The sequence below is a fragment of the Dermacentor andersoni genome, chromosome 7, assembly GCF_023375885.2.
Source record: "Dermacentor andersoni chromosome 7, qqDerAnde1_hic_scaffold, whole genome shotgun sequence".
In the NCBI taxonomy this organism is placed as follows: domain Eukaryota; kingdom Metazoa; phylum Arthropoda; class Arachnida; order Ixodida; family Ixodidae; genus Dermacentor; species Dermacentor andersoni.
The window spans coordinates 114,860,524-114,884,845 of record NC_092820.1 but is presented as its reverse complement, the minus strand read 5'-3'; the positions used below and the strand labels follow the sequence as shown (position 1 = coordinate 114,884,845).

The 24,322-nt window shown below is 47.4% G+C and overlaps 1 protein-coding gene across 1 annotated transcript in view; it reads left to right on the top strand.

Annotated features, from left to right (window-relative positions):
* Nucleotides 1-22,878, top strand: part of LOC126533959 (uncharacterized) — a 28,035-nt gene extending 5,157 nt beyond the window's left edge. The window contains exons 3-9 of the mRNA XM_072289505.1: nt 5,900-6,113; nt 7,604-7,757; nt 11,525-11,640; nt 13,488-13,635; nt 18,717-18,887; nt 20,212-20,328; nt 22,191-22,878. Of these exons, the coding sequence (XP_072145606.1) occupies nt 5,900-6,113; nt 7,604-7,757; nt 11,525-11,640; nt 13,488-13,635; nt 18,717-18,887; nt 20,212-20,328; nt 22,191-22,340 (1,070 nt within the window). The 3' untranslated portion in view covers nt 22,341-22,878. The remainder of the gene's footprint in view (nt 1-5,899; nt 6,114-7,603; nt 7,758-11,524; nt 11,641-13,487; nt 13,636-18,716; nt 18,888-20,211; nt 20,329-22,190) is intronic.
* Nucleotides 22,879-24,322: the final 1,444 nt, after the last annotated feature.

Here is a 24,322-nt window from a genome sequence, read left to right as displayed (position 1 = left end):
AAGTACATTTGCGCCGTTCTTACCTCTAGCAGTGTTCGTGCTGTCTGTTCACTCTGAATTAAATATTTATCTGTAAACTGCGATACATGCGTATGCGAGAACATTAGAAAAGGCATGACGGACACCTCTAGGCTTAACCGAACACATACTTAGCACGAAAATTTGGTCATGGCGCTCGCTGTACAGCAGACTATATATTCACGCGTATATTAAAATTTGACCTGGAACCGCCCATAGGCAGGGCAACTTTGGGCAGAGTCCCAGTGTTCATCATATTGGGCTAGTTTTGCTTTACAGAAAGATAAAAATTATTTGTGTATTCTTCTGCGTGGTTGAAAATGGCGTCCAAGTGCGTAAATGCTATGGTGCCAGGTCGTGCACAGCATGCAAAACAAATATTTATATCTATTGCATTGTTTCGTGCACTGGCGCACTGTTTCTACGCTCTTACATTCGTAAGAGAGGTGGGGTGCCAATCTTACAATTTCAAACAAGGTTCCGTGTAATCTTGGCACGGTGCTCTAGGCGCAAAACAGTTTTGAGCGATAACGAAGTGTACACGTGCTGACGTCTTCTCCTGTTAATATGTAAGCTGTATCGGGAGCTGTTCATATTGCCCTACAATTTTCTCATTGGCATTTTTAATGTAACTATAGCGTTTGAAAAGTTGATTATCTCATTTGGCGGAACAAAAAGAATTACCTGAGTATCTCCAAGCGACGGGAAACAGCATTACCTTGGTTCTGCTAAGCTACATGACATTTGCAAACTTTTAAATCTTGGTGCATGGCAGTTGGGACACCCTGTATATTAGAACCGACGCTGGTAGCGACGTCTCGTGATGCCTTGTTCAACCACAACATGGAAGAAAAGCTCTTGCGCTGCGCAGGTCTTCCTTCTTAAGGAAGAAAAAGCAATTATAAGGATTATGTCACCGTCGATGCTTTACACTAGCATATGTAACCATTTCCGTGTCACTGACGTACACGCACGTTTCCGCCAATTCGGTCACACCATGTCGCTTACGTACTCGTACGTTCTCTACGTTCTAGTGAGGGGAACAATACTAAACTGCATTTGCCATCATCTGTGTCATCTTTTTTTCCTTCTGAATAACCGAAAATAAACAGTTGTGTTCGTTTTATAATATCTGCGAAAGCAACCTAGGAATGGGAGTGCGCTTCTTCCTAGAAAGCCCTACATTGAAAGGGTTAAGTAGACAAGATGGTTCATAGCTGTAATAACAGCTCTGTGCCCACTCTGGTTAAACTATGCGCCATGGGAGTCCGCCACCAACGCTGGTGTTCACGTCATCGTCAATCATGGCTCGCAATTCTGCGACGCGCAATAGGACAAATTTAAACTCTGTAATGTTTTGCCCCTTCTGGAAAATTTCCCGAAAGTCCGAATCGCCCTATTGGCTCCCTTTAATTTCCTTGTTTATTTGGCTTAAACTAAGCAAGCACACATTGTGCGCAAAACACATGGAGAGATTGGAAGGAACGGTCGACATGACCGCAAAATGGCAACGGGTGTTTTTATTTTATTATTTTTATTTTATTAATACTGTAAGCCTTTACAGGCTCTTACAGGAGTGGGAACAACAAAGAAGCCGGCCAATTATACTTATTGAATTATGAATAATTTATTGAAGGAACGGCCAATTTATACAAGAACTCTTCCAGGGACCACCGAGTGGCGAAAGCAACATACAACAAGCAAACAATCACCTTAAACTATGGCAAACTGGGGAGTACGTCTGTCCATCTGAGCAGGAATGGTCGCGATTGTGAGAGCTAATTATGCCAGGATATAACTTAAATTTAAACTCAAACTGGCGCCCATCAGAAGTAATAAGGTAATTTAAGGCTTGTTCTGCTTTGGCACTCCTTCGTTCGCAACGTATGGTTCAGAAATGGCGTGAAGGGACTCCCGCACTGAAGAGATGCATATCTAACGCCATTGGCCAATGTGGAACGTATCCGTCTCCATAGGGAGAGCAAGCGCACGAGAACTGAGGCACGCCCAGGAATCCCAACCATCCACGAGAGCATCCACGAGAGCGGTGGGATTGAGCGGCGCCGAGCCATCTTTGCTCCACCAGCCGGGGGAGGTGATTTCTGTACACTAGTGTTCAAACACCCTTGACAAAGCAAACGGGCCGGCTACGAATTGGGAGCAAGCACGACCAGAAAATTTGACTAAGTCAGGCACGTAAGCTTTCTAATGCGTGAATAAATGTGACTTGTGCATTTGGTTCCATAATTCATGTACCTTAAAGTGCTCGAAGAAGAACAACACAAAAGAGACGAGGGCAAGACAGCTACAACGGACGAGCGTTCTTTTTTTCCTACGTGCCATTAGGGATAAAATAAACTTAAATGAGTTTAAGTTCATTTGTACGACTGGAATAAATTGTGACCAGTTTTTAGAACTATTGAACATTTACCTTCAGTCGGCCGTCATTATTTTCGAAAACAAGCATTATGTTCAACGCAAAGGCATTCGCATTGGGTCGTCGCTCACCTCCATTCTATCGAATATTTTTCTTAGCACCTTTGACAGGCGTGCAAACGGCTTTCTGGATCAGTCGTGTGCTCCTACCGTACTGAGGTACGTCGACGAATGCCTAGTGATCGCTAACGCAGTACCGCAGTCGACGCTAGGTGACACAATAGAAACGGTAATTAACACCTTTAAAAACGCGTCCAAGGCTTGCTATAAACATCGCGTGCGACTAGCACATTCGTTACTTTGATTTCGAGCTTACGTTGTTTAACACGCTCACACATTGGTGTTGGGAGTACCAGACACGGCTGAGCAAGCAGCTGATTTCGTATGACAGTGCCCACTCCAAATTAGTAATAACAGGAGTCACTGTGACGTCCTAAATGAAGCACTAAATAAATATTGTGTTCACAAAGTAGATAGCAGCTTTAATAAACAGGTCACGCAGCTGAGCGAAGCCTGTTTTCCATCATATTTAGCTTCTAGCGTTTGTGATAAGGTTGTTCAATATATCAAACAAGCGAGGGTGATAGGAGTAAGGTACAGGTGGTCCCATATCGGCACAAGGTGTTTAACAGCCTCAAGAAGGGTGCGCAAAGGCACAATCTTAATATATTCTGAAGTTCGCCGTGTAAATTGTCAAATACAGGCCCTACAAGAAAGCAAAACCAGACCCTCCCTCTAAGAAACATGGAGTGCACTAAACGCAATGGACAAGAAATGTCGCCTATGAAATCCCCATAAGCTGCAAACAGGTACATATTGGGCAAAACGGGTTCGTAAATAAAAAATCGGGCGGGCATCTGGCTGAGCACTGTTTCTGGCACGTTCCGGAGACATACTAGAAAGGGAGAGACTGGAAGGAAGGCTTTTACATTGCGAGGGCCGAGGCTTGTACATTAGCTGCCCGCCAGTAGCACTTGCCTAGAAAGAGGTTGCGTTTCTGATGCGACAGAGTGTTCACGGCGTCACGGTGATGCAATTCCTTTTTCATGTATATAAACTTTGTTTCTTCAAATAAAAATTTTGTTGGATTTTGGCGCGCGTCTGTTGAAGTAGCTTTCTTACTTTCGTCCTCGTCTCTTTTGCGCTGTCTTTCCTCAGGTATGTTGCACCAACTCACCCACATCAAGCTCCTACTGCTTTTAGTTCTCACAGATCACCTGCTGCACGCAACAGACGTTTCATGTACCCCACTTCGGCTGAGTCTCAGATACAGCACATACCCGATCTTTTTTTTATGTACAACGCCTCTATGATCTTTCCGTTAATGTTGTGTTTGTCTCTTAACGAAATGCGGTTGGTCGAGAATGCCCGTCTGCAAGCACACTTACGCCAATGACCTACGAATTGGGAGCGTTCCTAGCTACACTGGGACAAATCTTGTTCGCTGAGCCCATTGATCATACACCTGCCGCTTTGGTCAATGTGCGACTTGCCGCAGGTTTAGGTCGCCTGGTACACTACTGCGGTTTTGTGCGAAGTGCAGCGCTTCCTGTGTTTTGTTAGACAACTGACCTGTTGCGCACAACATCCTCTCAACGTGAATACCAACCCAGCTTTCAGTTCTTGGAAAACGCACGCACACTTGCAAAGCACACGCGTGGGTGCGTGCGATCTTAAAGAGGAACGTAAGGGAATTCTGAAGGAAAGGTCCTTAATCCCACACAGGTCAACGTTCCTGTTTGGATACGCCTAATCTGACGACTAGAAACTTATTTAAGCGCTGGAAACGCAATGTAAAGCCTATATTAGCGTTTTGTTTTTATATGATGGAGCGAGTTCCCGGATGTGGATAGTTTAGAATATCATTTACTATTTAATTCATTACCGTACTTTCTATACTTTTAGTCACTTATCATTTCACTGCCTTCATCGCACGAATATTCTCTCCATGGGCAGCAATAAAAGTCAACAAGTTGTTTCATTGGCATGCAATGGTGTTTCGGGTGTTGTGGTGCTCTCGCGCTCACTAGCAAATAACGGCCGGCAAGCTGAGCCTGCAGCACGTCTTTCCTGCATTCCATTGGCCGCCACGGTGGCAGTTGCCAGCCTGCTCCTCGCCTGTTAATTGTATATATGTGTTCGAAAGGAATAATAATAATAAATAATAATAATAATAATATTAATAATAATAGTAATAATAATAATGATCGGCCGCCACGCTGCAGCATCACCCGCCGAGTTGATCTGCACGGTGGGCAGCTTCGCGATCGTCCACTACATGTTGATTTAAGCGCTGGAAACGCAATGTAAAGCCTATATTAGCGTTTTGTTTTTATATGATGGAGGGAGTTCCCGGATGTGGATAGTTCAGCATATCATTTACTACTTAATATTTAACTTTTAACCGGCTTCGCGTGCGGTCGATCTCGCGAGTGAAAATCGGTGTGTGGTGATAAAGTGGTTTAAGGCCCACATGGGCAGTGATGTGTCGGATCGCGGCAACAAAAACCACAACGAGACGGCGAATGCGGCGGCGCGAGGACTAACCAACCGTGCCGCTGCCACTGCGGTCGACCCGTCGTGGTGGCGGGAAACCAAGGACAAAACGACTTCCTACAACCAAGTTGTTAAGTGGTACAGACTAAAGAGAAGGACTATGCCGCCACCTCATCCGGGCTGGACCCATAAGGAAGCGGTTTTATATCGACAGCTTCAAAAGGGGTCGTTATTCACCCCGATGCTGATGAGGCACGTGTGTCCAAGTGTTTATGTAAGTGACCTGTGTTGTGTGTGCCGAAAGGAAAGAGCCGCTGCAGCTCACATCCTTTGGCACTGTGCTAAGAATCCGCACGAAGCTGCAACGATAACAACGATCCAGCCGCGGCTCGAGGCCGCAACGAGGTGCTATGACCAAGATGTCCAAACACAGGCCGTCCGGCAGATCTCGGCGGCCCTCGAAAGGCAACGACCGAGCGAAACCGGAGGGAGGCTGCCACCCCAAAAGAGGGGCAGGCGCGGTCGACCAAAGGGAGTAGTGCGGCCGCGGCCGTAGTAGAGGCGCCACACACCGCGAAGACGTCATGGCCGCGTCACGGTGACGCCTCCCTAACAGGGGAAGGCTAACCGTTCTGCAGGCGTTCACAACAAAAAAGTTCCTTCACTCACTCACTCACTGTCTTCATCGCAGGAATATACTCTCCATGGCCGGCAATAAATGTCAACAACTTGTTTCGTTGAAGCGCAATGGCATTTCAGGTGTTGTGGTGTTCTCGGCTGAACACCACAGCTGAGCCTGCAGCGCGTGTTTCTTGCATTCAATTTGCCGCCGCGGTGGTAATTGCCAGCCTGCTCCGCGCTTTCCCTTTCCTGTTGTTTGTATATATGTGTTCAAAACAAGTATTCATGATAATAATAATAATAATAATAATCGGCCGCCACCCTGCAGCTCCACCCAGCGAGTTGATCTGCACGGTGGGCAGCTTCGCGCTCTTCCCCTACATGTACCCGCCGGACGACCTCTGCAACTACGTGTTCTACACCGACGTCGTCGTGGTCAAGAACTCGCTGTACGGCATCGAGGCGGACGCCAGCTGGAAGCAGTTCAAGAAGCACATGAAGACCTACACCGTGACGCAAGGCGGGATTAGCTTCGACGTCCGGTCAGTGAACATTGCACCGCGTGTTCCGTGCTATACTCCCGATTAATCAAAGCTTGTCGGTGACTGATTCTCCAGGTACAAAGGGAGTAGGCGCCGACGTCATAACGGCTGCCATACTTGCAATACAGCGAGAACGTTGAAAAGTTGCGCTTTAGTCAACCTTAGTTTAGTCTGGGAAAGCTAAAACATAAACACCTTATTAGCAGCAGTTAAGTAACACAGAACACACCACCGATTGTAAAGGATTGCTTATTTTGCGGCTTTTCCCTTCGGCGTCTGAGGAAACGCGAAAACGTGGCAAGTGGAAGCTGCGTCGATTCGGCGTCTCTTCCGAGACACATAAAAGCGCCGTCAAACTCTGGCGGACTATACTCACTGTTACCTGTAACGTTTCGTTTTCGCTGTTGTAATTAGGCCTGCTTTGGTCTTTTAGAAATGTTTTACAAATGAAAGCGCGGAACACACCTCACCTGACTCAACGTCCCTGCTCCGCGCGTAGCCAAGGTGACGTGGGTCACGCGCAAACCGCACTTATATATATTTAAAAAAACTGGATAGCACATATTCCATTAACGAATGAAATGATCAGAGCATCCAATATTCGATTCGTATTGTTTCGAAAGCACATAATGTCAAAACGTAATGTTTTGATTGCGACTTCTATATTGACGCGAGCATCGAGTGGCACTTCTTTCTTGCGCAGCACTTACGGTTCACCTTCTGAGACGACCGGGGACGAAATGCAAAATAAATCGGAAATAAAATCGAAAAAATAATGCAGTACAACATTCATGGGTTCGATTATAGATATGATATTGGAGCATAAGTTTAGTTTCAAGTTGAGATACTGGTCTACGCAATACCTAGAATTATTTAGATATCACTGACTACCAAACACCAAAGCACAGAATCGTAGACTTCAGAGACTCACCACGTGAGTGCGACATTAGCGAAATTCCTGGAAACCCGGAAGCAGAAAGCGGAAGTAATGGTGTCACTAGTGACGTCACGCACAAGAAGGTTGCATCATATTTAACCGGCTAAATAATGGAAAGCAGTTGCCTGGCATAGACTGAACATCAGACCAGAAGAGCGGATGTGACGCCACTTCCTTCTCTCTCGCTTCTTTTCCGGCGCGCACCTGCGCACTCGTTACATGCTCTGACGTCAGCACCGGAGAGGTGGTGACGTCAGAGGGGCCGGAACGGTGAGGTGCGCTTCGTGGGCCGCAAGCTAGGGGGATACGCCCCGCCAGGTGGCACGCACTGCACTGCCTCCTCGCCCTCCCTCGCTCCTCACCTACCATTCTTATTATCTACATCGTGATAAGACTTTCACTCTTACAAAATGAAAGATCTTTTGAAACTTCATTGTTTCCCGCGTATAATGAACGTATAATGAACGCATACTAATCTCTCCTCCCAAATTTACACCAATTCGTTTGGCAGAAACGGTGGGTGAAGTGTACCCATTTTTTTTTTTCTATCCAGCTATTTGGTACCCCAGAAGATGGACCACAAGGTTCTGCAACGGGAACTCACCAATCTGGCAGCGGACAACATAAAGCACTACGGCGTACTCAAACTATTAGGACGACTTACCACGCTGGATATATACATGAGTAACGCCATACGTGTGCTTGAAGTGAGTACGCTCCTTCCATTTGCACTGCTAAATAATTAACTTATGGGTTTAAATCGGCCAATAAATCACATTCTTACTACCATTTTTGTACCTAGGGGCACGAGTTATAGACCAGCTTACACGCTTTTCCGCTTTTAAGACTGCAAATTATTTTACGGTGTACCGCGCATGTTCAGGTCACGTTGGTCTCCAACCATGCATTTATGCTCCGCAGAGTTGTGCGAACAAAATAGTGGGCGTAGAAATATATTCTGCTCCTGTTCTTAACAATGAAGAGCTTAAACAGCAGCAGCCTTTATTAGGTATGGGACTTGATGTCTCCATGAGCAGCTTGCTTAAAGTAAGCTGCACCAGCCGGTCACGCGTGAACCAGTTTTAAAGTCAGGTTGACCAGGCGCAGCTGCGAAGGAAAACGGACGCACCGAGAAAAAAAAGAGCTGCTAATCATACCCGTGCGTTCCATTGTCGCTGCGACCTGTTATCCGTGTCGTTAACATTTTATCGCATACCTTTTCCCTTAACACATTACGTGTTGTCAGAATGACACCCACCTTATACCGATGAGTAAGCTACATGTTACAAGCACGTATTTTGTGCAAGTCTTATGTGCGCTCAATATCTCAGTGGGGTATGCAGAACTGACGGCGGGAAGAAGTAGTACACAAGTATAACAATAACGCAATCCGTTCGCGGCACATTTAAGATAGCTACGCGAACAACATGAAACTTTTACTTTGGCGTCAACCTTTTCCCGCACTAGAGCTTCCAGATTTCGATTTAGTTCAGTGCCTTCATTTCTCTTTATACTGAATATATTTGCGCAAAATATATTTCTTCGGATGCTGTCTCTATTTAGGAGCCATATGAGCAGTCGTGCTATGGAGTCTTAAATGTGACTGCACCGTTACCCCGAATACAAAAAATCCGCAAATTGTTTCTAAAAGCCCCTCAGCGCTTTCCGTGAATTTTTGTACCTAAAGTTGACGGCGAAGTACAGTTTATTTACTTCGTTTATTTATTTTATTTTTATTTATTGTTACCTAAAAGGCAGGGGAGGGGGGGGGGGGGGGGTCAGGGTGATGTGGGACTTTACATAGAGGGTGGGCGTATTGACGGCCCGTTATGATTGCAATGATTTCTGCGGGTCCTCAAGAATAGATTTGAAGAAAGCAAAGTTTCTTTATAGTAGCAATGGAACTGGGAAGAGCATTCCAGTTTTCCGCAGTGTGCCAAAGAAAGAAAGATCGCTCGTATACGTAGTCGTACGGGCCCATGGTGGCTAGGCCGTGTTCATGTCGCCGGTTGTGGTGATGCGGTGGGCTGGTGTGATGAACGTGTTATCACGAGGAAATGCGATTGGTAAAAAAAAACCGTGATAAAAGTATGGGCGAGTTCTTTTGCGGCGAGAGGCTAGCGGGGCTAAATCAAACTAGGATTTGAAAGCCGAAACGCTTGTGGCAAAGAAAGTAACCACAGACTACGAATCGCGCGGCTCGGCTTGAGACTGATTTCGAGAGCGTACGTTAAACGATACTGGGGACGGTCGAACGCAGAAACACGCGTATTCCAACCAGGGTTTCGCAGGCGAGAAATCACACGGTGCTAAGGCTGTGTAGGTCGTCAGAAAAAAAAACACAAGAACAAGAATTGCGGAATTAATGACGTAAATAATTTGAACAGTTACACCTGGAGAAATGTGCAGACCTAACTATTTACCGCACGAGTCGTGGAAACTGCCGTATCGCTAAGAACGTGAGCATTTCGTGTATAGTTACGTCGACGCTTAAACGATATTAGCATTGTTTTTTGCGTTAGGTGACATTAGCCATTTAGTGCACCATTTTTTAATTAGTTTAATGTAATGCTTAAGAATAAAGGCATCGTTTCATATGGTGATGGGGCCGTAAACTTCACAGCCATCGGCAAAAAGGCGTACTTTAAAATAGAGATTGCGGGGCAGGTAATTAATGTATATTAGAAAGAGCAAAGGAACTTCAAAGGTTACCATTTGGTGCTACAGAACGAACGTAAGAAAAACCGGAAGAGTAAGAGGTATGATAAACGCATTGTTGCTTATTTGTTAGAGACCCATGAATGCAGTGTGGGACCGTCCGATGGAGATTAAGGCTTGAAAGCTTAAGTATTAGACAAAAGGAGGGGCACTTGGTCAAAAGCAGCCAAGAAAGGTAGCATCAGTGGAGAACTAGAATCAAGGGCTGGTGTAAGTCACGAAGGATAAGAGCAAGCTGAGTGTTACGAGACATCTCTTTCCTCAAGCCATGTTCGTTGGTATTTAGAAAATTATAGAAAGGTGGCAGCATGAGAGTATACAATGTACTTCATAATATTAGTGCAAGTGCTTGTAATCCATAGTGGCCTGTATTTCAGGGAAGAGGATCAGTCACATAGTTTTTTGTAAATTCTAATGTAGCTTGCACAGTCTGAAAAAGCTATAAAATTATTATGTAGACGGAAACCTTCCTTTTTACATTAGCTATCAATGTTTCGTTTCGAGACGACGTATTCCAGAGAAACGTTTCTTTCTTTTTCACGGAGTTATTTCCCTCTAAGTGATCCCACTTGTACTGCCAGTGAAGGGTTCCGGCATAATTTCTTCAAACTGAAGGTATTTTTTACTTATTTTGACGACCACCTAATGTGCGGTAATAGCCCTTTTCTGCCGGGGATACTATGAAGTTCCGCGACATACCGACGCCGTCAATGCAGCGTGACAATACTGTCGAACTCGCCATCTCGTCAGCTCTGACTGACCAGCGGGGCTGCCCCGGCCTCTGTGATTGGCTCAATACGCCACCAACGTAGATCTTGACAATGGGGCAGAACTTGAAGGTAACCTCCCCTCGGGCTACCGAACCTACGCACTTGCGTGTTACGAGCTATGCGCCAGGGCCGCATCAGAATAAGTGGCGGCAGCAGATTCAGCTGACGAGGCCAATGCTTTAAACCTGCAAGGCACCCATCGTTTATACGGTCGCGCAGTATGCACTCAAAGTGCAAACGATTCTGGCGTCAACAAAAACATCTTGCAGAAGCATCGTGTAGTGCTGTCCTTAACCGTTTACCAATCATTTGCTATATAGACGCCGCAGTGAAATAACGAGTAGCAACGTTTTGATCTCTCCCTTCTCAACTCGACGTTAGGCCATTTATCAAATTAGGCTTTCGTGGAACCTAAATTTTCTCCGTTGTTGGTTTGAATTTTCCCGCGCATAACTGCTTTTTTCACAGAATACATAATGTAGTTAGTATGCTCATTCCGAATGCTGTTACTTGCAATTCGCCGGTTCTCGCAAAAAAAAGGACAATGACTTAGTATCAGATCAGAGAGAGAGAATACCTAACATAACCTTTGACATCAGAAAAGAGCTCCGTGTGCTTTCAAAGACCAAAACTTTTGAATAAATATTAACACAGTTTGGCAATCTTGCTGCGTTCTCGAGTTATTCGTCGTCTTTCCTGCCATTAGCCGGAATTACGCTTACGCAGTACCGGTTTTATTAACTTTTATTGTCTCGAAATTTCTTGGCGTCACCATTGCTACTTGCACCCAGTAATATAGCAGCAACTGCATGAAGCAAAAAATGAACCCAGGAAAACAGTAGGGAAACTGAACGGCTGTGGTTTATTGAAACAAAGAAGTATAGAGGCGCAAGAAAGGACATGGTTCCCGTTGATTGCCCTTATTTCCAAGCGCACAATTTTTTAGATTTATTGTTATGCTTTCTTTTTTCACCACGTGCTTGCAGATATTAAGAGCGTCTCAAACGATCAACGCCAGGATCATAATGGCAATCGGCTTGTACGATTACGCCGAGCCGAACGCCTGGGAGCGCTACCGCTCCGAGATTACCAAAGCCGTCGAGTAAGTATCCCGCGTCGCTGACGCCGCAGCCAGTGTTCCCCTTGTGGCTCACGCTCGTTCGATACCGCAAGGAAGTTATATAAATCGAGCGCACGTGTTGAAATGTATGGGGCAGCGGAGCCTTCGCGAAGCGCCCATTAAAATGCTATAAATTTTGCCCATTTCATTCATGCGTCTTTGGCGACAAGGAAGCTGGTTGCTCACGCCTCGGCTCTCGCGGTCCGGCGCTACGCAGTATGACACGCGTGACGATCATCTCGGAGCTAGGTAGCGCTGATACGACAACGTAGTGTAAGTGTTACTGTGGTCCGATGCATGGTTCGAGCATTGGGTTCCGGGTACCGAGGTTCCATCCCACCGTTGGGCCGGTCACTCGATCGATGCTCTTCAAGGGCTCCTCACCAGGTCTGGCCATGTTAAACTGGCAAGTGCAATGCGCACAACGCGCGCTAACGACGGTGCCTACAGAGTATTACACCGCTACGCGCTGCGAAAAAAAAAAGCTGGGTTTTCAAACCGAACTCCATGCGCCGTCCTCCTCGCGGGCGCCGCGCTTCCACCTGGAGAGCCGACGTCAATAGTGCAACTGCGCTTGCGTAGTTCGCAGTACTGTGACGCCACTGACGCTGACACGTGACTGAGAATTAGTTGAGGCAACAGCAACAGTTATTTGTTTGAGCTCTTGTTTCAGTAGACGAAATAAACCATAGAGAAACAAAACCTACAAACCGAATGGCTGTGCGTCCTTGTTTTATTTCGTAAGTGTAGCAAGAGAGATGTACTTGCGTTTCGTCTGCTTCCTCCCGTGCTAGGCAGTCGAGCACGCATAGAACAAAAGTGTCGTTTTCTGCTGTGTTCCAGCGCGCGATCCTGCTCTGTAATGCGCTTGCGTCTGCTTCAGCGTTCGTGTAGCATTGACTTGTATAGCTAGTCAGGTGTTCCCCTGCAAAGCGCTCCAAATTGTGCGCTGCGTGAAACGAGACAAAAGGAACAGCTCGCGCGCAAGACCGTAATCGAAAGTGCGCCGCGCAGCAAGAAAGAAAAAAAAAAGGAGGAAGAAAAAGAAGTTGGGACCTTTGACGTACGCGTAAAACGATCCTCCAGCTCCGCTACTGGACAACGAATTTCGCTTACAGAGGCTAGACGGGGCCAAGTGGAAAGAGTGTCTACGTTGGCGCTGACGCTCGCGTCCTGAAATCATAAGTTCGAGGCACTTGAACTATTCCTATCTCGGCTAGCAGGGATTTACTCACGGTCTCGTTAGTTCATTGTCACAGAAAAAAAACAGCGCAGTCATTATATTGGCTATTATTGAACCAATTTAACTTATCCTTAGGCTTTCTTCCTCTCTTCCTTAGACTTCTACACTGCTGCTGCTGTTGTGAGCGCCGCGTCGGGAGGTTGTTCGCAGCGTGTACATACAAGGCAGGAGCGTGGCAGAAAGGAAAGGAGACGAGGGAAACTCGCCTGGTTCTTCCCATCGCGTCGCTAAACATGTCTCATGTGGACCATGCCATCTGGAGCTCACTAGGCGTCGCCACAATGCTCTCTTGTCAGCTGTAATTATCCGTGACCCCTTACCTTCAAAAGCATTGCAGAAACGGCAGCGCTTACCTTTCTGTACTAAGGGGAGCTTTCCAACTCAAAAGTCGGAAGTTGGAAGTAGCGCCAGTCTACTTGTATGTGTTCCTTTTGTCTTCGTCTTTAGAGCGTTTTTTATGAAAACTGTCAAGATGAACGAACTCGCCCAAACAAAGGTATTGTTGCAGATGTTCTAATGGCGTTGTCCGCTCTTTGTCAAATAAAACTGAAATCAATTGAATCACGTTGCGCTTAACTGTACGCAGACAAACGAAGGCTGACACGGTCATAGCCATCAGTTCCACGGGCTGGATAGAGAACGTAAAGAAGTGCTTCTCCGCTCCGACTTCGATGTTCGACTACAAGAGACTCACCGATCCGCAGAGAACAGCTGCGATGTCCTACCCCGACCTCGTGAGTGCCGCCTCGGTGTAGCTGAGCACTACAACAGTCTTTAGTTTGCTTCAGTGCTTATAGTGCCCAAAAAGCGTGCTGAACAATTTCAACCCGACGGTAACTCAAGCTTCACATGTTAGAGGTCATAAATGTGAAAACAACAGTCGAGGCGATCGACTCCACGTCAAATCCGAATGCGTATTCCGCACGCCTGGGAACGGATTGATTGATTGATTGATTGATTGATTGATTGATTGATTGATTGATTGATTGATTGATTGATTGATTGATTGATTGATTGATTGATTGATTGATTGATTGATTGATTGATTGATTGATTGATTGATTGATTGATTGCTGCGGCACGGTAAGACGCTGAGCTTCAACATCGCTCCGGGTGCAACGGCCATAAGGAAATACCACCACACTGTTTGTTCAGTATTGCAGCACGACGATGCACAGGCGATGCTGCGCAGTGCCGGGGCGATAGCGCGGAGCGTGCGTTGGCCGATTAATGGAATGCTGACATTGTATTTCTGACTGTACAGTTTTTTTTCGTCAAGTGAAAGTCGTAGACCTTAAGATTTGAAGCAATACTGGCAAGCCTCGCAGCACCTCAACTAACGTGGTCACGTGGGAGCAGACCATTGCGAGGTTTTGATCCCGCTCGCTCGGTGGACTCCTATGCTGCTGTTTGTCGCGAGAGCCGATGTAGCAGCCTAGCCAACAACCGATCATGCTGGAGTGTCAAAACGCCGCAATATTCTGCTCCCACCAGACGACCTCCTGAGTCATTACGTCACGACACAGTAAAAACGACAGTGAAAATGACTGTAGAAAATCTAATATAAAAAGTCGCAATTTCGCCCGAAAGGTGAGGCATCAATTGCGATAGCAAATTAGTAGACAACTACACGAAGTAAGGATAGTAGCTAAATTAAAAAGTATAGTGACACGCGCGCACAGGCAAACATGAACATATCTCACTCGATGGGCGCGTACACTCGCTGTCAGAACGCTGGTGTGGGGAAGAACGGCAGGCAGCACCTGCAAGCTAACTGACCTTGGTGCGCCTCTCGCTTCAACGCAAACTAATCGACGATAATACGGCACAGACAAAGCTATGAGCGCCAGGCGAACCTAGACTCTGTACTCATCGCAGATCTCCATATCACATCGACCCGCCCATGTAGTCGTTTTGTGACCTCTTCACCCATCTTCGTCTTTCTTAGCGGTCAATATGATACGCGTTAAACCCCAACTAGGCCAAACTCAAGTTCTTCATCGCAGATCGCTTTCAAGATAAAGCCCACGCGACCGCTCGCGACCGTACCATACGCAGCAGCCGCCGGAGTAAAGCACCCATCCTTCTTCTCCTCCCGGCGCCTCGCGCGCGGCTCAAGACGGCGCGCTTCCTCTCCGCTTTACTGTCCTGCGCGCGCGAGTTTTAGCCACAATCGCCTGCTCATTCTCACATGCTTTCACTCGCACATACAGCATACGGCGCGAGGTGACAACGTTATCGCCCTTGGACGGTGGTGCTTCCTTACAGCCGAAGAGCGGCCGTCAGCAGCGCGCCAAGCGAACAAGTATATGTAGAATGCCCTCAGTTAAGAGTTGTGAGCGTTTGATTGAGCGTTCAAGATGTGTAAACTCGGCCGCTTTATAGGCTGCCAAAGTCCCTCCAAACAGTCCCTTACTTGTCTGTTGCTCTAAGTACGTCAAAAACACCACCGGAAACAACATTCTAGCCTGTTATCGTGCGTTTTTGCCACTTGCCTAGTGGCTCTTGCTTCCTGTATTAACAGAATTAAACAACAAAAAAGCTGGTCTAACGCTATGGGTTGAACAAAACGCCAAAAGCTGTCGCTATTCTCGCTGCTGCTGCTTTCAACTGTATCAGGCGTTTCCGAATTCCGTAAACAGTAATATGTGTAAAGAATTGCCAATATACCTAGTCATACCTATGCGCAACTGCAGATAACAATATTTTGGCGAGGAAATTTACTTCAAATAAGTTTTAACGGGTACGTGGCAAGTGGCCGACTAAAAGGCATCGTGTTCTTTTTTATTTTCACCCAACTTTATCCAGCTAGGCCATTATTTTCTTCAGCTTGCTTGTTACACCAGATTTGGCGGTTAAACTGTTTAGCCCGGCGTTTGTGCTATCGTTCCATTTGCAACTGACCCCAGACATTCATCACCATGACCTTGGGTAATATGGCGCGACGTCAAGCTAAGAAATTTCTGGCACAACTCATCATGATTATCCGAGTATGCTGATGACCGATACGCATCATGTATGAGGCATGCGTGGCTGTTCTCTCACGCTGCTTTCTGGGCACAACGCGCCTTCTGGCGGCAACGCCATGAAGTCCGCGCGTACGCAGTGGCACATATAAACAGTGAGCAAAGTTGGAGTCAAAGAAATCAATTGAAAAGCGGCACCTACTGTTGCGACCCGGTTCTGGGGCTTGTGTTTTAGACTCGGGCGTCACACAGAGGGACGCTTGCCTACTCCACCGCGGAGCGCCTAACATGATAACTGGCCTGCACTATACATGGACGTTGCACCAAGCTCACTTAGTGAACCCCATCGTCCCTCTCTATCGCCGAGAGTTGCGTACTGGTGAGGATGTGAGGTCGGGAGGTTGAAGGAAACGCACTGGTTTATTTAAATTTTTACAACACACCACTGGTCCAATGTATACAGAACACTCCATCTCGGAGCACTTTACATGTCGATAACTCTATGTCATGTCACCACATGCCAGCGTACATGTCTGAGCACAATCTGCGCTACATGAAATATCCGCTTTCAGGGCGTTAGTATTCTTAGGGTACTTTACGCACTTTCCGGGGCTATGAATCTATCTGTGTTTTTATCTGTTTGTCTATTTCTGTATGTTTGTCTCTAACCGTCTTCCCGCCTACCTGTGTCACTAGGTAGTCAGTAGTCTATTGGGTAGCGCATAAGGCTGTCGTACTGGTGTAACAGGGTTCGAAACAAACCATCGGGCCAACCAACCGTGAGTAGGTGGTAATGTGTACATACGTGCCGATCTTCAGCGAACCTCCCTCACGCCGACAAGGGTCACTGTAGACGCGAGACTGAGTGGGCACCGTTGTTCGAAGAAACACTTTGACGCCGACTTGGAGTACCGGGTACGGGCCACTCGACCTGTACTTGTCTCCAATGAACACATTGGTTGCCAACTTGGGTCACTGGGTATGTGCTACTATGAATGTGCCGCACACAACTCACGACAAAGATCCCTTAAGTTTCCCGAGTGCCGAGCCGAATCGTACAAACGTCGCAAGTGTTACCAAGTACAGTGACCTGATCATTAGCAGGCTTCCGCACAAATGCACTGGGTAGGTGCCGTTTTTCAACGAACACCTTTCACGCCAACGCTTTAGCAAGCTGCGCCATGAACGCGCTGGATATGTATACATACACACCGCGTGGTATACCATGCTTCAACGTACCTCTTGCCAACTTTACTCTCCAAAAATGTGCCACTGGGCGTGCAGAAAGAGAGAGGGAACAATTATCAGCGTTCAAAGGCACCGGCGCGCCAAGCTTCTAGTCTCGGAGGCCGCGTGTGCACATCTCGCCAGTGGCACTGAATGGCACAGCGTGTTGAGGAAGAAGCGCTAGAGAGAAATTTGGTTGCCGCATGGCGCGTTTCTCAGCGTTGGCACGCACGGGCGCGCCATGGATTTCGGAGGCCACGCATAGGCTTTGCGGCGGTGGCGCTATATGGCGCCGAGTGTTCTTAAGGAAGTGCGAAAGAGTCCCACTGCAGCACATGCCTCATACATAACTTGTTTCGACGGTGTAAATATATGCCGCTTTATTCATTTCATGCTAAAGCACTACCGTCTGCAGTCATTGTAAGATGAGCTCTGCCGCAGCTGTTGTCTAAACATATAAAAACCGCATATGCCCATGTACCACTTTTTAATGAACGCCTCTGACGCCAACAATTTAGCGAGCTGCGCTTTGAAAGCCCTGGGTCGGTGGCGCTCTTCAGTGAACCTACAGCCAAAGTGTGTCACTGAGTATGTGTCACTAAGCCTGCGGCAAGTGAGGGAACAATTTTCAGCATTTGCAGCGACCCGCGCGCCGCGCTTCTCTTCTCGGAGGGCACGCGCGAATTTTTCGCCAGTGCCGCTAGATGGCGCAGCATGTTCAGAAAGCAGCGCACGAGAAGAGCCCAGTTGCGACATGGCACGTTTCTCAGCGTTCGCAATGCACCGGCGAGCCATGCATTTCGGACGCCACGCCCAAGCTCCGCAGCGGCGGCGCTAGGTGGTGCCAAGTGTTCTAAGGGAAACGCGAGATAAAAGTGCCGCTTCAGTAGACACATCATGCCTAATTCGCTTCGACAGTGGTCATACATTATGTCACTATATTGATTCATTGCTAACGCATTACCATCGACAGTAATCGTGAATTTGGTTCTGCCGCATTTTTAGGCCATCGCTTCTTCTGGGTCATTAGACGAGATAATTAGATTACTCTGTCCTATCCAACCAGAAGCGTCGAAGTGTTTGCAGCTCTCCGCCCTTGATGTCGCACCAACTTTCTGGCCTCCCCCTCTGGTTATTTGCAATCGCTCCCGTATACGTCGCAACCACGATGCAACCACGACGCAACCACAAGTCGACGCTGTTCTCACGGAAGTCGTCGACGTTGGCCCCTTGCATCAATTTGTGCACTCCCCATGGCGGTCAGCTTGTAGCGATTTGAGAAGCCTAGACTTGTCAAATGTTTGAGCTTCCACAGACTGCGTTGGTTGCTGTCACTTCAAAGAGAGTTTGCTTGTTTGCCCGTCAGTAATCAGTGACGGCCTATGTCGTCATCTAGATGAGAGCTGATGACGGAGTCTCTTCGTGGGGAGCACCCAAAAAATACGCGCTGCCGTTTTGAGACGTAACATTACCCTGTGGGACATACTCACGCAAATAATCTACATTTTTAGGCTGCACTGCCTCCGGGATCCAGCAACATTTTTGGTGTAATAGACAGATAGCGAGAAATAAAGCTGGTGTGACAATGCCAAAAATGATATTCGCATTAAAAATACTTGCAGAACACCCAAGGGTACCTGGCCACCTTGAGGTATACCAAGAACACCACCAGGTTGGGTCTCTCTCTGGAGATGGGCACGCTGCTGTACGTGCTGAACGGAACCAAAAGTGATATCGATAAAAGGGCGTACCACCAGTGCAAGAACTTCTACCTCACACAATTAGACACCGTGGTGAGTACTTACCTTTCTTTTTAGTTGAATTCAATGTTGTTCGGCCCCAGTTCCGCCATCGTAATGCTCACAACACGGGATATGATATGTGAAATGATTGCGCCTGTCTGTGTGCATGCTTGCGTGCGTGCGTGCGTGCGTGCGTGCGTGCGTGCGTGCGTGCGTGCGCGCGCGTGTACGTGTGCGTAATATATTGCAAACAGGAGGTATGGCCTTGGAACGGGAGGATCAGTGCAAATACAAACATGCTTTAAATGAGGAAATCGCAGGGACGACACTGCTCGTTCATACGTGACATGTTTGGCGGCATGCTCGAAGAGAGTAGCTAGTACACACGTTTAGCCTACTTCCCAGGCAAGTCTTACATTGCATGGCAGGCTGACTCCTGTTCAACGCACGATCCTGATACCCTGCAACAACCAGTTGCGATGTCATTCGATTGCACGTATCATAATTGGGTGATGCGCTCAAAGGACAGACCGCCGTGCATTGCATTTTTTTTTTTACTAAGGCAACGGTGACCTTTTAATCACCATCGCTTGCCCTTCTTCAGATGTACCAAGGCCACAGGGTACGTTTTGATGAGCCCGACCATAAATCAGAGCCGGTTGGCTTCTCGGGCTCGTCGGGTTAGTGTAGACGACGTGGCCTGGGGCTATTTGGCGATCTTCAGAAGCAACCATGTGGTGCGCGAAATCGACAGCACAAAATTGTTGTCCGTCTTCCCATTTGTGGCGTCTTTCATTCGGCGCAGAACAGGTTTACTGCTCTGTGAACCCTAGTGGATCAGGCCGAAGGAGCGTCGGCGTGGCTTGGGGTAGCCTGACAAAATGTTCGGTTCATTCTCTCGATCGAATAAACCTTAAAAAGTTGTCGTGTCAGCCGGATTTGTGAAGACCCATCCGCGTCGAGTAAATGTCAATGACGGTGATAACTGCCTTCGAACAAGTGGTAGGACACCACTTGGAAAATTTGCATTCTGGGCGAAGCCGCCGTGTTCCGTCAAGTAAACCTAAGTAATTCTTGCTGAAATTAGGTGCGCTCCTTTGAGTGGATTCGTCGACTACTGGGTCTTTGTCAGCGTGTGCTCTGCCAGCACGATTTAAGATCACCAAGGGCTTCTATGTTGGAAAGATTGTGTTCCTCCAATTCCGATTAATTATGGCCATCCGTCCGCCCAGAGGAGGGAAGCCACGCCATGCAGGCAAATTAACAGAACCAGAAGGAATAGAAAAAGGTGAAAAGAATTGTTCGAAAATGTGCTCACTCTTAAAGCCGTGAGTGGCAATGCAACGATAAATCTCTCCCGTGTCCTTCAACGCAGGACTGTCAAGGTTATACAGTCAGCACCTTGCTCCCTGGTGGCATGAAAATAGGCTCGCCGCAAACTCGTAACGACATACTTCTCAGTTGGGAGGACGAAGACTCATTAACAGATAAGGTAAGCCCAGGTACATCTAGGACTTTCACTTCCATAATCCCGTGCCATAGACTGCTCACCCGAGCCTTAACCGCCGCATTCTGAAACCATCATTAACTCCGAAGTTTTTCCTCCAATATGCCGAGTTGAGCAGTGCGCCATCCCTCAACTGAAGAAGACTCTACGCTTCTGAAGAATGACGTGGAGTGTCAATGAAGCCCAGTGACACTTAATGTCGAGGGGCGGCGTTGCCACCAACTTTCTTGAGTCCAGGATCAGCAGTGTGGAGGGACGTTCTAGAATGCGGTGGTTAGAATCCTGTTGATAATGTTTCGGGGAACGTAGGGAAAGGGCTTGTCATTGGGCAGCCACCGACACTGAACTGCTCTGCCGTGTCTGTGTAGCCGCGAGAAAGCACTCAGTACTGCTCTGACAAAGCATTTTTATCGAGAAAACAGGCACACCTAGAACTGCTCGTAAACTTTCGTTACAGGCGCGGGCCACCGTCAAAACGCTTCTCACGTGGCTTTCTGTGCTCCTCGTGTTCGTTCACTGCACGAACACCGTAGGAATGTTCGCTCGCTGCACACCTCGCATGCATTCCCCAATCCTCCACAAACCCTCAAGAGAGCAGCGTTGGAGCAGTTCCAGGCGCTCCTTATTGCCCACTGCAAACGCGCATAAAAATCTGCATGCGCTGTTAACTTTATCACGTCGCCGAAAACGGTGCCAAAGTGTATTGTAGTAAACGAAGCTCTTCAGTTGCAATACAATACAGTTTTGCTTCTTTTTTTTACACGAGCGGACTGGTTCTGTCGGAGGTACATCCAGCGCCAGAACTTTGCAAGGCGCGGTATCTAAAAAAAACGTGGACCTTCTTCGCAGTTTGTTGCAGCATAGTTGATGAAAGCGTAGAACATTGGGCGGTATTCGCGTACGCTGGTGCAGACTGCAAAGCCAAATACTAGGCTGTGCCTACTGTTTATATCTGCGTTTGCACATATGCGCACTTTCGACATAAGTGAGTGAACGAGGCATGCGCGCACGCTCCCGAAAATAGGGTATTCGTTTGTTTGTTTGTTTTCTGGACAAAAACTATTTATTGGATGGCACACCATCAAAGGCTCTATGATAGCCGATATGTTCGTTAATTTGTTTCTTCAAATATGTTAACGCTCAGTTCGAGGTTGAAAATTAGTATCACTCATTGCTGAAGGCATGCGCATTTTGTACGAATGCCGAGACTAGAAACATACTCGCAGACTTCCGGAAAAGCACACCTGTTTTCGACGTACCAATTTCCCACAAAGCCTTTCTCATACGTCGTGGGGCGACACTACATGGAACACTGCTGGTATTATGATGTACCAGTAGCGTTCTAATCCTGTTTTTTGGGTTAGAATGTCTCAAATGTGGTTCGTAGTCTCGGCGTTTCTAAGAGGTCGTGTCTTGTGCACTGACGTCTTTATATTACCCTATAAAAGTGAATTCGGCTGTTGTATTTCCTAAACTACGATAAGATTAGTATTCGCGCTATAGTGCAAGAATCCGGCTTCATCGTTACCGCCTGGGTTTCTCATAACTTGCTCATAACTCGAAGTACACGAGCGTGTCTCTTTTTTTTTTTTTTTTTTTTTTGCACTTCAACACCCCCGGGATCGAACCTGCGACCTCGAAGAAAAGTAGCGCGAAGCCATGGCCTCTAAATTACCATGACGGATGTTACATTGCACAATCGCAATAATTGTGTTAAACACAGTGACCGACTGTCACCGTATTTTAGGCATAGCAATGCTTCGAATATTCGTAAGAGAAAAATAAACGCGTGGACCCATGAACATATCGTTAAAAAAGGACGCGCACTGCGTTCACTTTCTGTGCAGCTGGACGCCCTCAAGAAGTCCGGCAAATTTCGCGAAGGCTGGTCGTGGCTTCTTTACAACGTTCACCTCGGGGACATCTCCAAGAGATGCTCGGTAGACCCTTTCGAGCGGGTCCAGTTCCTCAAAGATCGTCTGATTGCGCCTGACTGAGTCTTCGGAGCGTGGTGGTTGGACTTTTTTTTGGGGTGTGCGGTTTACATCTGTTCGCTTGTGGGACGATACAGACCGTGCCAGCGAAAGAAGCTTTGAGTTGTCTGTGATGTGCTAGATACATTTTGTTATTGGAACGAAGCACTTTTTTTACTTGTTTTGTAAGAGAAAATAGCCACCCGCTCCCCCGGGAGGCAATAGCAAGATGTCGCCGAATTCGTGATGCTGTTAGCCTCGGCGCTCATTGTGGCAGCGATGTATCAGACCTATACAGGAAGCAAGCAAACACCTGTTCACTTGCTTCCCCTGTTCTCCATGTCCTCTAGTCGCCCACGTGTTTATCACGATATGTAGCCGCATCTGGGGTCGTCCGACTTCGTCAGACAGCTCACGTTTCAAGCCTTATACTTGTCTTTCCTACATGGTTGATAAATACACTCTTATGCAAAGTTACACCCTTTGGTTTGTATCTCTGCCACACAACAATCGTCATCTGCCTTGCTTGCGTTTCCTTTCTTGAAAACGCCGCGCCCGCTACTTTCCTGTCGGGAATGCTACGTCGCGCTGATAACGCGAATGCCGTTCGTTACTGGCAAGTACCGGGCTTGCCGCGTTAAAGAAAAATGCGGACAAGACAAATGACGTTTATTGTTGTGCGGCAAAACGAGTAATTTTGCTTAAGAGTATAGAGTCAAGCATTTGACTTTTGCCTACAGCTGCTGACTCGAGTCCCTATGCAGTCCTGACGTGACGAGACCGCCGAATGCTTCTTCCGACGTCGACCAGAAAGCCACACAACACGAGAAACCGTTATGGTGTCGGGGGTTTCACGGAATGGGCAGAAGCTCAAATGTGAATGGTCTGCACGGTGCAGCCACCTGGTGGCACAGAGCTCAACCAGACACGGTAGCATCAACGAAATGTATTCTTCTTTGCTGCTGGCGCAAATTTTTCGCAGGAGCGTAGTCGTTACCGCGTTGTTTTTGTAAATGATTAAAATGTTTTACACTTTGTAAGAGTGTAAAGAGTGTAAGAGCTCTGCGGCAATTGGTGGCTGGACCCTGGAGAGCGATCAGCCAGCTCACGTACGTCTACGGTAAAGTTCCTTCATCAGCTTGAGTTTGGTTACCGCAATACTAGAAACGTTCGGCGCTGCGACAGAATGCTCGCAACGCACGCTGCTTCGATAGCTCTCGTTTGGGGTCGAGTTCCAAGCAGCTGGCGAAGAGATTGTAGAGGCTTAGCACGCTCGCTCCTAAAGAACCGGAAGTCGACGACACGACGTGCCATCATGACGCAGAGCCAGTGAAGGCGGAGCTTAGCCCCGATCACTCGGCGAACGAGTTGCGGAGAAAATGCATGACTATGGAGGAGGGTAACTTGTAATCGTCCGTAGCTCTTTTAATATGAGACGTTTCACACAAATTGTGGTGCGAATGACTAACTTTATCTGCACCTTACGCGTCTACAAAACCGTTTCAGGGGCCCTTTAACTGCGAATTGCATTAACGCCGACAGTCATCGTTAGATGGGTTCTGCCCAAACTTTTTCTTCACGACAGTGACATTACCTGTTCAGCGCCTCTTGGACACGCAGAATTCTATTGGCTCGACTCCAGAAGGCTCCGCAAACATGCGTCAAAACCCGGCATGTAGGAACTAGCGGTAACTTGCGGCGAAGTTTAAATAACTGGTATGAAGAGCTTGCAGCTAGCGGCTCTAAAAGCCTTGCTCGTGAGTCAAACGTCCTGCGCAGATGTATCTCCTTTGTTTAACATGTAGACGACTGTCAACGGTGGGTTCACCTTTATGGCTGGTGAAAAGTTAGTCCTGCACGCCTTGCACCGAGAGATACTGCAGTTTATTTTCCTTGCTCATGATCACTTTGACCTACTGGAAAACTCCCTGCGTTTCTTCCACGAAAACGGGGACTGACATGGTCAAGACCTGTTGGTCTATTCGCCGCATAGTCTGACCTCATTC